At 40.3% G+C, this 13,864-nt stretch overlaps 2 protein-coding genes across 4 annotated transcripts in view; both read left to right on the top strand.

Moving 5' to 3' along the window:
- USP3 (ubiquitin specific peptidase 3) overlaps nucleotides 1-4,140 on the top strand; it is a 57,377-nt gene extending 53,237 nt beyond the window's left edge. For all 3 annotated transcript variants that reach the window (XM_077827387.1, XM_077827385.1, XM_077827386.1), the window contains 3 exons: nucleotides 25-138; nucleotides 250-317; nucleotides 2,070-4,140. In XM_077827387.1, the coding sequence (XP_077683513.1) occupies nucleotides 25-138; nucleotides 250-317; nucleotides 2,070-2,235 (348 nt within the window). In that variant the 3' untranslated portion in view covers nucleotides 2,236-4,140. The remainder of the gene's footprint in view (nucleotides 1-24; nucleotides 139-249; nucleotides 318-2,069) is intronic.
- A 4,357-nt stretch (nucleotides 4,141-8,497) lies between these two features.
- On the top strand, nucleotides 8,498-13,100 carry FBXL22 (F-box and leucine rich repeat protein 22). The gene is made up of 2 exons (XM_077828723.1): nucleotides 8,498-9,293; nucleotides 12,609-13,100. Exons 1-2 carry the CDS (start codon nucleotides 8,959-8,961, stop codon nucleotides 12,952-12,954), a joined length of 681 nt encoding a protein of 226 aa, XP_077684849.1. The 5' UTR covers nucleotides 8,498-8,958; the 3' UTR covers nucleotides 12,955-13,100.
- Nucleotides 13,101-13,864: the final 764 nt, after the last annotated feature.

Below are 13,864 nucleotides of genomic sequence, written 5' to 3'. Positions count from 1 at the left end.
TGTCTTTCATGTTTAATACCATAGGTGCTATGCTTACACTTGAAACGATTTCACTGGACAGAATATCTGAGAAACAAGGTTGATACATATGTAGAATTTCCTCTCCGGGACCTAGACATGAAATGCTACTTGTTAGAGGTACAGAGACTCTTACTGATATATACACTGGAAATTTATTCTGTTTTATTGTATGTTATGGAAGGTGCCAGTTGACTTCTTAAAAGCTGTTTTCTCTACTTTGAACTGCAGCCGGAGAACAGTGGCCCAGAAAGCTGTCTATATGATCTTGCAGCTGTTGTTGTACATCATGGTTCAGGGTAAGTATGCTGAGTGAGTACCTGAGGTGACGTACTGGCCTTACTGAAGGCAGTGGCCAAACTCCTTTTGACTTCATTTGGGGTCAGGACTTCACCCCTAATGTGCATGTCGGTTCTGGTAGCCGCTATGCTAATATGGAAATAAAAAGCAGCTTTATATTCCGATGGGGACTTTTACCAAAAATGTTAATTGTTCAAAATATCGGAGGTCGCCTGCTGGGAATCTCCACTCTTGTCCCCTGAGTAATAGGTGGAAATCTGACACTTATTGAAAATGAGGCCAGTCCCTTTGCGACTTTCAAATTGGAAAATAAAGTCATTCTGGAAAGTATTTAAACTGAGTGAAAGATCCTATAGCCATAAAAACTGATATTTCATGTAGCCACTTACAATTAAATGTCAGTGTTTCTTCTTTGTTTGTTCAGCTTAAAAGCACATGCAGATTTATGCGAAGGGAAAGTGCTCATCTAGAACAATGTAGACTTTAGACTGGCAGACTGACAGCAGTGGTCCTCTCCCCCAGGAGTGAAGCTTCAAACTGAGAGCCAACTGGGATGCTGTGAAGTTGGACAGTAGTTGTATTTTGAATAAAAGATATTTTGCAGCCCTTGATGGATCCTTTGAGAGTCAGGAGTAGTGACATGAGGACTTTCTTCTTCCAGGATATTGTGTAATCAAGTCCCAAGATTGAGGGGGGACAATTCTTTAGAAGAAACTACACCGTTTTCTAATAGCGGGAGTTCTTGCTGTTGTCCCTGGAACTCACTTTTCTATCTCAGTTGATTTGAGGGTGTTTTCAGCAAACATGTATTTGAAAACGTTCACTCTAGCAGGTTGCCCTTGTTGCTTTCTGCCGAAGATGAGTGGTCTGAATCTGAAGTAGTACTAAATCAAACGGTATAACTTTCAAACGGAGTCTTCATTAGGACTACCACAGAACGCCCCTGGCAGCTGCTTCAAAGCTCAGAGAAAACAAAATGTAGTTGTAATGGACATCCAGTGTAAACTGGACATGATTGGAATGGAATTACACAGGTGTGAACTATGATGATATATAAGATACAGCTGTTAGTCATGCAAGCCTGAGATGGCCTTGTCTTGAGGCAGCATGGGTAATGAAACTTGGCTGTTTTCTGGTTCTTAATTATATGTACAAGGATTCGAGACATGGGATCTGTATAAAAACTTCAGTTAGTTTCCAGTCTATGTTCATTGTGATGACACTTTCCCTGTGCGCTTGCTTTGAAATCATGTACCTCAAACAGGATTCTGCTAGAACTAGTTGGAAGGAATTCTGAATATAAAATTAAATGACAGAACATGGTAAAACTCAAATTTTATTTCTGTTTGTAGGCTGATGATTACTTTTATCTTAATACTGAACCTGATCTTACAGAGGCAAAACTTGCATTGAAGTTCACTGGGAGTTTTGCTTGCCTGACGGGGTTGGATTATGCTAACACTTTGATAGATACCTTTTATGAAGTCCCAAAAAGGAACCAATTGTCTGCATGTGGTTGGTATCAAATCTTGATGCTACTAAAGATGCTATTGCATGGAATATCTTTCTTAAACACCTTTGGGCTTAAGCTAACAATTATGGAGGCTGTCCAGTTTCCCCTTCTGTAACCTGGGTGAAGCCTTGTGATAGAAGATAGTCAATTAGCGCTTGCCCTGTTATCCTGTTCAGTGGAGAATGAGGTGGTAAATTTCCTTTTGTTGATCCCACTTGGTGTGTCTCTTTGCTTTCAGTGTTGGCTCTGGACATTACACAGCCTATGCAACTCATGAAGGTCGCTGGTTCCATTTCAATGACAGTACTGTAACTCTGACCGACGAGGAGACCGTGGTAAAGGCAAAGGCCTACATCCTCTTCTATGTGGATCGGCAGGCCAAATATGGATCTGATAAACTTTAATACCTCCTTTTAATCCTCACTTATCAAGTCCATCGGACAAAACATTTCCAATTCTCCATAAATACTTGATCCAAGACTATTATTTTCATTGTGCACTTTCCAACTTCCTCGTGTGGGTTTTAGTTTTGTTGTGTCAAAGGTAGCAGTTGACTTATTGAACTTCGACACAAACTAACTTTTTTTTTTTTAGTTCTACCAGAAAACCTCAGCAGATATTTTGATTTGTTGCTTTAGCTGTGATAACTCAATTTTTATATATATAGTTTCATGAACTACTTAGCTATTCGATATTATTGTTTTCAGTTCTCACTTTCTAAAGGCACATTTACATCAGAGAAGTTTTTATATCCTCTTTATAAGCAAGAGAAATGTGTTCCTGATTATGAAGAGCAATAGAATTTCATGCTGCTCTCACAGCTGTTTTGTAGATAAGATTGAATCACTTGTAAATCAAGGAATTGCTTGCACATACTGTTTGCCCCAGTGCAAGAAACTTAACAGTGACCTCTGAATAATCACTCTTTGCCTGCAGAAGAGATGAGATATCATTAAGTAGACTGGGTAATTGCTGCTATCAGTGTGTATCAAGGCTGCTGTCTTTCAGGACTCCTTGTAAATAAATAGTTGATTCAGTTGTATTTGTACTGCAAATTCAAGTGTTTCTCATTTGTACTTTTTCCCCTACAAAAGAGACATTTAAATTATTACCCTAATCATATATGTGTCTTGGGATTTTAATTTACTTTTTTTAAACTGAAATGGAATTGCTAGGGTGATGTCTCAATTTTTAGCATTTATCCCAAAGTTTGATAGCAAGCACTTGCTTTTGAAGCTAGCAGGCTCCGTGGGATTGGGCCACTGTCCCTTTTTATATCCTAAAATGAGAGTTCAATGTGGGGGCTTCAGAGAGGAGAGGTTTTGTCTCAATATAACCCCCATTTGCCCACATCCCCTTCCAACTCCATTTAGGAGTGAAAGACAGGTTTGTTATGGGTTTGGAGATAGACTTTGCATGGCAAGTAGTTCTACCTAATCCAGACTCAGGCTCAAAGTGGTAGGGAAGATGTATTCAAATCTATATGCAGCGATATTACAGCTCATGCAAATTGTGGAGCTAACACTGCACCTTGAGGTGAGCATATACCCTCACTAACTGCAGTATTTAATTAGTAGTTCAACATTTCTCATGGTCTCTTTCCCAAAAGAAGAGGCAAGATATTATTTCTGATGTTGAAATGTAAGCCATCTGTTTATATTAAGCCTCTTATCAGCTTAATGGAAGACGAATTCATTGTTAGCAGCTGGAATTTCAGCTGTTCTGGTACTGCTGAGAGAGAGGAGCCCAGTATAAACTGAATGACACTGAACTCAGCTTTCCCTCCTCCTCTGTTTGCCTACTGCCTTTCACCACACTCCCATCATCTCAAAAGCCTGTGGGAAGGCTGGAGTTCCCTGCCTGCCAAGTCAGCTATCCCACCAGACCTGTCTTACTAGTGATATAGGCCCATGAGTTTACAAACGGGTGTGTTTATATTTAACTGAGTAAAAACATCTGCCTTCCCCTGGTTGCATCTCCTTGAAGGGCCACATTAGTCAGCAGGTAGATGTAGTATGCATTTCAGTATTAGTTGACTAAGCACTGTGCTCCTGACAATTGCAAAAAAGTTTTAATTACCTGTTTGGTCCTTCTCAGATAGCTTTTACCACTGTCATTTAAAAAGAAATTGGCTTTGTATAAAACTGCAGAAATGTTCAATATTGCTAAACTGTGTATGAAAATATGTAAACTATACACTTACCTAAACCTAGTAGTGACTATCACTTGATATGTTAAGTGGCAGATATACCAGGATGTCTTTATTTTGTTGTTGAACAATAAATAATTATTCATTGCTTCAAACTGTAGCCATCAGCTTGTTAACTACTGTTTTTAGACCTTATCTTCTGATCAGAACCAGCAGCTGTTACCACATTTAAACAAAATAAAAAGGTAATTGGCAGAATTCATTAACTGATGGCAATTCTGGGGCTTAAACCTTGGGCCACTGGCACCTGAGCCAGTGCTGTATGTTACTTAGATTGCTCTAGAATTTGTTTGTTTAATATATGTGTTAAGAATAACAATCATGTAATGATCTGGACAATTTGTTTAACTCTCAGTGAATTTAGTGCATATTGTTCAGCCACTCAGTGATGTAAATGTGCCTTTCTGTATTTTTAGGAACTTAAGTTCGTAAACTTCATCAACATTATTCCCTTCATTTTAAAGGCATTTGTTTCTCTTAAGTCATCAACTTTGTCTCTTACACCTTTTTCCTCTCAATACAATTTCTCATGTATCATAAGTGAATTGTCTTAGCCAATGGCATATGTCTTATTCTGTTTAGGACATGGCCCTCAGAACACCATGTAGTTGTCATAGTTTGTTCTTGAAGCAGTTTCTGATACAACTTAGCCATGTGTCTATGGGACAAGTACACTGTAAATCCTTTCCTAATGTAGCTTACTCCCACTGCAAACACACATGGACAGTATAAACAATTTGTTGTGGCAACACAAGTATTTCTCTTCCTGGTGGAGAATTTTCTTTATCCACTGTATTCTAGTCAGTGTCAAAAAAAACCCAAGCAACTGAACCAGTAACCTATACTGTACCTGGCTTAGTATTAAATTTTTAACCTTACATGTATATCCTATATTTATCTACTTTCTTTGAGCAGATTGGGGGAAATGTCATTTTGAGCCCAATCTGTTTCTTTTCTATTAGTCACTGCTGGTCTGATTTGCCTTCTGCAAGCCAATGTTTTTTGCAGTTCAAAAGCTTGGCCAGTATTCTACACCAAAAGAAAAAGGTTGTCCTTGGGGGGTGGGGGTGTTCATTGTTTAAAGTTGCATCTACAACTGGAAATGCAGTTTATGTAAAACTAGTGAAATTCACAGTTGGTCATGCCTGCTTCAGCAGATTGCATAGTCCCATATAGTAGGGTGCTTTTCCCAGTGATCAATGATGTCATGTGAAGTGGGTTTAAAGCAGAAAGCCATTTGTAAGACTTGCTGAATGGAGAGAAAGTTGTGGTGTTCAAAAGTCTGCCTAATGCTGTTTCACTACTGCTGTGTCTGTCTTACGAATGAGGTAATCAGCACCTTGAAAACTCCATTGTGCTTTAGAATATCCTCTAGTACTGTAGTGCCATAGATGTAATTGTTTACCATTAAGTAAGTTTCAGTGAGGACCATTGACTGTGCTAAATCTTGTGTTGGAGCATTAATGGGGTGAATGCAAGTTACAACTCAAAATCATAAAATGTTTTTATGGAATGTACTATTAAAAGCTCTCTTTAGAATGTGAAAAACTTCCTATCCTGCCTCAGGTTCTCAGTGTGTGAGTAAAACTGCTTTTTAGAATCCTGTGCAGGGGCAATAGAATCAGCATATTTTTCTTTACCTTCTGAAAAATAGACATATCTAAAGCAGTTTTAGAAAAATGCTTTTGTGATCAGCTATTTGGCCTCTGAATGACTTTGGATCTGGGCACATACATTTATACTGAAAGTAATGCACCACCCCTCCCCGCTATGAAACAGGAATTATATACAAATCTTTACAATAGAAATTAGCAATTCTTTGTGAGGAGGTCATTGACACACTCACGTTGCCCCTTCCTCGTCTTTAATGTACACACAACAAAAAGCCACGGCATGAGGCACAATAACTGTTTGAGGCCTGGCCTACGGTAAAAGTTAAATCACTCATGGATGTGAAAAATCCACACACCTCCATGCCAACTTAACCTGGGGTGGACTACTACAGCAGTTCACAGGTAGACAAGGCATAAGAACAGATTGAAATCCATAGTCTTGAAAGATCCTGTTTCTCATGAGAGAGACAATTTCAAGGTGCCACTAGGGAAAGGAGTTTATGCGTCTTCAGTATCATCACTCACGCTGGTAAACTAAGCTCAATTCAAGGTGTAACCTTATCCATGTCACTTAAATTCCATCTGTTTGCACAGGGTGGTTTATTTACTGATTGTACTCAAATCCCAGAAGTTAAGCTTTTGTAATTTATTTACTCCTCTAACACAGCTGTGCTAAACTTAAGATTCAACTACCTAGCCAAAATTGCCATCTTTAGTATCTAACGCCACAATATATTTATTGTAGCATCTAACTTAGTCCTTTTCTATGGCCATGCCACTGAAAACAGTCTTACCAGCTACCGCAGGGGTCGCCAACCTGCCTTTCAGAGCCACATAGGCCCTCAAAAGTTAATAGGCGGCTCATTGTAAAGGCACCAACTCCAGGGCACTGGCTGCTCAACCCCAGACACAGCTGATCAGGAGGGGCAGGGCAGGAGAACTGATGTGGCTCTTTTTAGCAATGTACATTGATAACTTCTGGCTTTTTCTCAGGCTAGCCACCCCTGAACTACCTGTTTTTCAAATGTCACTTCTCTCCTGTGAGCACTGCAATAATTCAGGAGGACACTTGTGGAGACCAGTCTAACACTCGAGTCTGTAAAGAGGCTCAAAGTGCCTTCATTAACAAATCATTGCTGGAAAAAGAGGTAGCACTACAGAGCTTCCCCTTTACTGATTGGTCATGTGTGTCTGTTCAGCATCTTCCTTTTCAAATCCAACCACAGATACTGTTTTGTGCTCAAGCCAACATGGGCTTGGAGCTGGTGCCTGCTTAATTACCATCACTTTTAGCAATGGTGCACTAACAAGCTGACCATTTTTGTTGCTTTGCCCCCTTGCTACAGCCCCCTCCACAAGCGGAGATGTGCAGACCTAAGCCTCTTCTGAGGGTAGAGCTGTTATTTTCATGCACCACTTTCTACCCTGCATAGACCCTTCCATGGGCTAATGCATGAACGATGCTACCATGCTTAGGCCTTTTCTCCATGGTTTCAGTAGCTAAGCGTTCACTTAGTGCTTTTGGAACAAAAAGGCTTGATAACTAACATAATGGCCTCCAATTAGTTGTGGGCAAACTCCAAGGAGGCAGAAACCTTAATTAGGAGAAGTAATGCAAGGAAATCTCTGCTGCTGAGCAGGAAAACCTTTCCTGGCGCAAAATGAATGACGCTGTATAAAGTCTCCTAAATGAAGTGGGAAGCAGCTCCAGTGCTGGATATCTTTAAAAGCCAACTAGCCCCTGTACTTATAAATACACTGAAAGGAACAATCAGGCATTCAGAGAGACATGATATTCTAATAGATGAAAAAATCCTAAATTGTGTGTAATCACACTGAAAAGAGGTCAGGGTGGAGGAACAGAGGGAATCAAAGACATTTTGTGCTGTACAAGTGAAAAAGATTTGTTTAAAAACCAAAGACAAAAAGCATAAAAATAGCAAGGAGGTATTATTCCATTAATGAGATGGAAAAAAATCAAGACACTAGATTCAGTAACTCAAGCAAAAATTGCTACAGTGTCTTTGGAAAGGGCTTAGTAAAGCTTTCACGGTTACATAGAAGGTAAGACTATTTTTAATTTACTTAACATGGCTAAACCACAAATTCTGTATCATAAAATGCAATGACTCAGCAGGAAAGTGGCTAACTCACCATCTTGAGAATGGCCAGCAGGACAGGAACGAACCTGAGGGAGAACTTCAGACAGGGCCACAGGGAACAGCAGACTGTTTTCTCTTAGATTAGGGATACTTCATGTGGACTCCCTCTCTAAAAGCCCAATTTTGAGAACTGCTGTTCTAACCTTCTTGCTGTGATACGAGATACTAAATGCCATTGCTTGTTATAATTGAAGTGGCAACAAGCAGGGAATTACACTGATGCTAAGTTCAGGTAAATAGAAACCTTAAAACCCTTTGATGTATTTAAAGCTATCAGTGTGCCCGTTTGGCTCACAGATTCACACTAAATACACATTTCCAATCACTTAAGCTTTGCTGAAGTGTTTTACTGTGGGTATGTCTTCACTAGCCACCGGATCCCCAGGCAGCAATCAATCCAGCGGGGACTGATTTATAGCATCTAGTCTAGACACAATAAATCGATCCCCAAGCGCTCTCCCCTCCACTCCTGTACTCTAGTGCCGCGAGAGGCACAGGCAGAGAGAGTCGACGGGGGAGCGGCAGCAGTCGACTCACAGTAGCGAAGTCACCACGGTAAGTCCATCTAAGTATGTAGAGTAACTTAAATCGACACCCCTCTCCCCCAATGTAGACCAGGGCTATATGCTTATTGGATAACATCTATTTCAATGTATTTTTTAATACACGACTTGATCCTTGGGCCTGTTAGGATACAAGGCTAAAACAATAGCATTGAGAATATCATAGTTTTCACCCAAAGCAGAGGCCTGTACAGCTTTTCCTTTGCAGTTGTGGCTACTAAGAGTTCATCTCAACTGCCTCAAGCCCTTTGCTAAACATCAGGATGGACTAAAAGGAAAATAATTCCTTTTAAGGAAACATTTGATTTTACTCAATTGCTTCTTTTCTGCTTGGCCACTCCATTCCCCTGGACAAGAAATGGAACAACAGCCTGCTGCACGTGGGACTCTGAGCTGCTGCTTCTTTTTTTTTAAACTCCTGCACCAGTTGTTGGCCAAAAATAAACACCATTCCACAACCATATATGTTCAACAGCCCAGTGGTGATTCTGAGGCCGGTCAGGTCCCTTCAGTATTGCTGTTAGTCCACTCTGCCAGAATATACTGTCCTCTTTCTTAAGAGCACGACTCTGCACGGGCTATGCATATAACCCAGCTTAACCGGGAGTGCCTTTTGCACCTATTTTCTTTCCTGGACAAAAACAGTAGAAAGAGTTTAGCTCAGACATGTCAGAAATTACTAGAAGTGTTTCAGGATCCTTTTCTGTGGCCTGTGCTGAATTTCTATTCTCCTGTGGAACTAAAGAAGGATAATTTTCTCTTGGGATCGACTTTAAGGTACCTGTCCATCTGCTGGCATTCAAGCAGAGTCAAGGTGTGTAACATTGAGGACTGGATGAAAAACACATTCCAGAAAGACATCTGTCGCAAGCATGAAAATACGGTCAATGATTTTTTAATACAAGTTTGCAACAGGTATGTTCTTGGAGTGTGAAATTTTACATCTAATGTAAAGCTTAAGCTCATTAAATTGAAAGCATTGAAGCTTTTAACTGTTTACACATCCTTTCTGGAACAGAACACTAAATACCCAAACATTTTGGCTTTGGAGCACCATTTATTTAGTTTTAGCACCACATAAGAAATTGGTTTTAGTGAAAATGTAGTGCATTTTTCTGTTGAATTTTACTGGGCTTCCCTCAGCCCTTACTCGCTTGACAAATGCATGTGATATTCCCAGGGTATTAGTGACAATGCATGCTAAAAAAAATGTGGCTAACAAACTATTTAATGACAGGTTTCAGAGTAACAGCCGTGTTAGTCTGTATTCGCAAAAAGAAAAGGAGTACTTGTGGCACCTTAATAGCACCATTCTGTGCAAGACAAAAATATCCTCAGAAAGGGAGCAAGAGATTTAATCCCTAAGAGAGGGAGATGCTTTTTTATGAATAAAACTGGCATCTCCCTAAACATGTTGGTAAACTCAAATTCCACTTTTCCTCACAAGTGCCTGGCAGACACATGTGAAGGTAGAATGGATCTAAGGTTTACATCATTTTATTCTGTGTTAGAACAGCCTAACTCTCTTTCTCTGTAAATTGTTAATGCTCTTGTTATCTATGCTGAGGTTTAATGATTATAAATATATTTCTGAGCTTTATGTAAACTACTTTGGGGTCATACAGCCAAGGGGACAGCACAGTGAGGAAAAGCAGACCTCAGTGCAAGCCAGCTGTGCTAGCTAAAGTAAATGACAAAGACAAAAGCTGACACCAGTCCAAACAGCAAGGATGCAGAGGCACAGCCATTTCTTCACACAATTTAGCAACAGAAAATTGCTGCTCTTAGATTAGATCTGGAATTAAAAACTGAGATTTCCACCACCTGCACCCTGAACTGTGGGTTTATGATGCAGAGCCTGCAGTTCTAGGCATCTGATGGGACAAGAAAGAATGCAAGAGCTAGAAATACTTTTATATTTGTGGCCTTTTAGCTTGCACTAGCTCTGAATTTGTATGGTATGTAAACACCTGTAGGCCAGCTGCAAAAGATGATCAGAGCCATAGGGAATCAAATGGATGAAGGTACAGGCTCAGATTACAGAGAGAAAAAAAAAAAGGTAGAGGCAGGCAGAGTTGGAAAAGGCGGCTCTCTTCAAGCCATGTGTATCTAAGGCTGCACTGGTTTCACAAAAGTGACTGTGACAGAACCAGTTTTAAAGAAAAGTTTCCAGTTAATTTGGTTTTAATTAACAAAATGATTGTTGAGAATGGGAGCGGGAAACGGTGCGGGTGTGAATTCTTCATTTCCAGAGATTCCAACAGCATCCACGCTGGCTGCAGAATTGCATATTACATTCTAAGCTTTTATTTTGTTGTATATATAAAATGTTTCTAGCCAAAGCCATGCTATCCCTAAAACAATAGCTTTCAACCACCAGATTAATCTCAACGAGTTAACTCTGAAACCTAACAATGACAGCATGTACAACCATTAACTATTTCAATGCTGATTATTTTAGATTCCCTAGCTGCCAAAACTACAAACTTGTTCCCTCTTCCTGCTGCTCATAACTTCTATAATGCAGTTATGTTAATACAAAGATCTCAGGCACACGGAACATGGAAAATGGGGACAGTGTAAAATACATTAAATTGACATGTTCAGTCTTAACTCTGCATTTCCTGTCTCTCAGGTATTTTACCTCCAATGACAAGTAATCTGTATTCAAACCAATCAGAGGTGTCTGCATCCTTGACTTCCTCAGTAAAGTTTTTTGGGGCAGGAACTGAACTGCATGCAGCCCTCATGCTTTCCTCCAGAGCACCTCTCCTGCTTCATTCTCATGGGCAGAAAACGAAGCAAAGTGAAATTCCCAAGAAACCTTCTCTTTGCTAACATGACCACAGTTTGTTATCTCTCCACAACAGTGGAGCAGACAGGCATGGTGGGGGATACCTGGCATTAGCAAACATGCTCAAGATTAAAAACACAACAAGCTAAATTGATTTTGCCCTACAGTTAATGACCAGTTCCCCTTTTACTGAGCAATTGTTTGTGGCCTCTAAAATCCCTTCATAGTCTGAAGACATGAAGCTTTGTTTTGAAAGGCTCACTCAGCTGAGTGTAGTCAGCCTATTCCAGCTCTGGCAGACAAACTCCTGAATAAAGGTCTCACCAGTCACTAGACTATAAAGCAGCATTAAACATTTCTGTAGTCAGATTCCAGGCAAACAATCCTACAGGAGCTCCATCTCAAAGCCGATTTAGTTGAATAAATTAGATAGTAAAACCAGTGCTTTTAAAATTGCTTCCCCGAGGAAGCTGTCAGAAAGACAGTCACTTTGGATGGAAGGGTTGTATTCTGCAAAGAGGCCAGATATCCCACCAACTTCTGATCCTGAAGCTGCCAGTCCTGCCAGTTTTTACATACATTTAGCACAAGTCAGTCTCGAGCTAGTAGAAGGGAAACAGGAAAAAAGTGACACTGATTCTTTTGGTTAGCATTTGGCACAAGTGTCCTCATAAGATTCTGCATTTGCCTCTGGGCAGGGTTTAAATGAAGCTTATTAGGAGAGTGGATTCCACACATCTATTTATTAGACCTTGATTTTTATCTGTTATGCAGTAGTTTAAAAGCAAAACTACTCTGTGCTTCCTTCCTCCCTTTGCAGGGTGTGTGTGTGTGTGTGTTAATATTTGCAGGTGGTTCAGTATTGTGGCAGGAGGGAAGAACCGATGTGTATATATTAAGTAAAAGCAAGCAGTTTTGATCAAATCCAATCAATAACTCAGTTAAGTTGGCCCCAAGTTAATATCCTTATTTATCCCTGCTCCTTAATTCTGGGAGACGACCATTTCTCTCTCTGAGTTGCAGTCACAATACTTATCCCCCAGCACGCACGATGGGCCAAGCAGGCTCCTTCACTCATGCTATATCAGACAACCAAAGTCCTTTCAGTGCAGGTATCCATTAAAATCTCTGGCCAGGACCTGATGCTGGAATTCCCTAATGTGCCAGGGCACTAGAAGCAGGGTTCAGAGGTTGCTGTTGACCTGAATAGATGGGCTGAGGCAGAGAGAAGTCAAGTGACTTCTGTGAGGTCGCACAGCAAGTCAGTGGTAGAGTCAGGATTTATAACCCAAATGTTTTGATTCCCAGACCATTGCTGGAAGAGCTTGCTTTGCATTTCTTTTCAGAACTTGATTTTGGGAATCGCTAAGTGGGAATTGCTTTTACAGATTATACACATTATTCTTCTGTCTCACATACAATGACCATGTTTTCAGATGCCCAAACTTGCTGTCCCTGACCCTTTCTGGATGTGGCCACGTCACAGATGATTACCTGTTGTTGCTTCTCAAAAGCTGCCCAAACCTCAAGATACTCAAACTGGAAAACTGTGTGCGGATCACTGACCAGACTCTGGAAGCTGTGATCCTCTGTGGGGGCTCTTTACAAACCCTCCATGTGGATTTCTGCCGGAACATAACTCAGGCTGGTCTGAAGACAGTCCAGGAAAAATGTCCTTCAATAATGCTGAAAGCAGAGAGAAGTGCAGACATGATTCCGGACAACAAACCCCGGGAAAAATTGATGCTTGAAAGAGCAGTGAGAAAACTGGTACTGCACTAAGAAGGACCAATTGCAGAAATTCAATATATGTGAAGAGAGATTGACATTTTGAGGTTCCACCCAGTTTGCAATTAAGCCCATCTATATGCATATTGGCTTTGTTTATAAAAAGAATATTTTATACATTTCACAAGTACTCCCATTTCACCCAGGCAAGGAGTTTACCTTGATCGTGATAGTCTGGCACCACTGGTCCTTCATACTGGAAAATTCCCTGTGCTGGCACAAAGGAGATGGTAAATCCTGACTAGCTGATAATGACCCTGCTGACAGTCTTCCTCATTGTGGTATATTTTGCTTGGCTAACATGTATGATGATGTATCCAAATCTCAGGGCCCAAGGGGATGGATAAACTTTTTATTCACAAGGAAATATGCCTATTCTGTCATAGAAGAATCATGAATTCTGAGTAGAATCTAGCCCCTCTCTGTCATACCTTCACCTTTTCTGCTAAGGCACATCTCACTCCTGACAAACGTCACTTACTATACTTAACATGTGATCTGTTAGTGTACTTTATTTAAACCATAAGTTCTATGAAAGTGAGCGCAAACCAAGCTTTTAATATTTACATAATGTACACTGACAATTTATGCTTCAGTTTACGTTACTGTAAATAGTAATGTAAGTTTAAGGTTAACACAAGCTTGTTTACACAACTGTCCAAGCTGAGAAGGCACTGGTTTACAAAAGTGCCCTTAAACTCTCTTTTCAAAAGCCTTCTACAGCAATGATACATTTGTCTAACTCAGAGGAGGATTTTATACACCCATGTGCAGTAATAGAATACGTGGAGGGCAGTGCGCACCAATCAGACTGTTACAATAACACATGCAGAGCACAGTACCACTGTATGTGGTTTTGCTACAACGTATTGTAATATACTGAAAGATTACACTGAAATGGCCA

The sequence above is a fragment of the Eretmochelys imbricata genome, chromosome 10, assembly GCF_965152235.1.
Source record: "Eretmochelys imbricata isolate rEreImb1 chromosome 10, rEreImb1.hap1, whole genome shotgun sequence".
NCBI lineage: Eukaryota > Metazoa > Chordata > Testudines > Cheloniidae > Eretmochelys > Eretmochelys imbricata.
Note: the sequence above shows the minus strand (reverse complement) of the source record. Positions and strands in the feature narration are given on the sequence as shown.

What these genes read in the sequence shown, in the direction of transcription:
- FBXL22 (XM_077828723.1), top strand. Translation starts at nt 8,959, where the DNA reads ATGCATATAACCCAGCTTAACCGGGAGTGCCTTTTGCACCTATTTTCT. An exon ending in TTAATACAAGTTTGCAACAG is followed by an intron (nt 9,294 to 12,608) that starts GTATGTTCTTGG and finishes CCATGTTTTCAG; the next exon opens with ATGCCCAAACTTGCTGTCCC.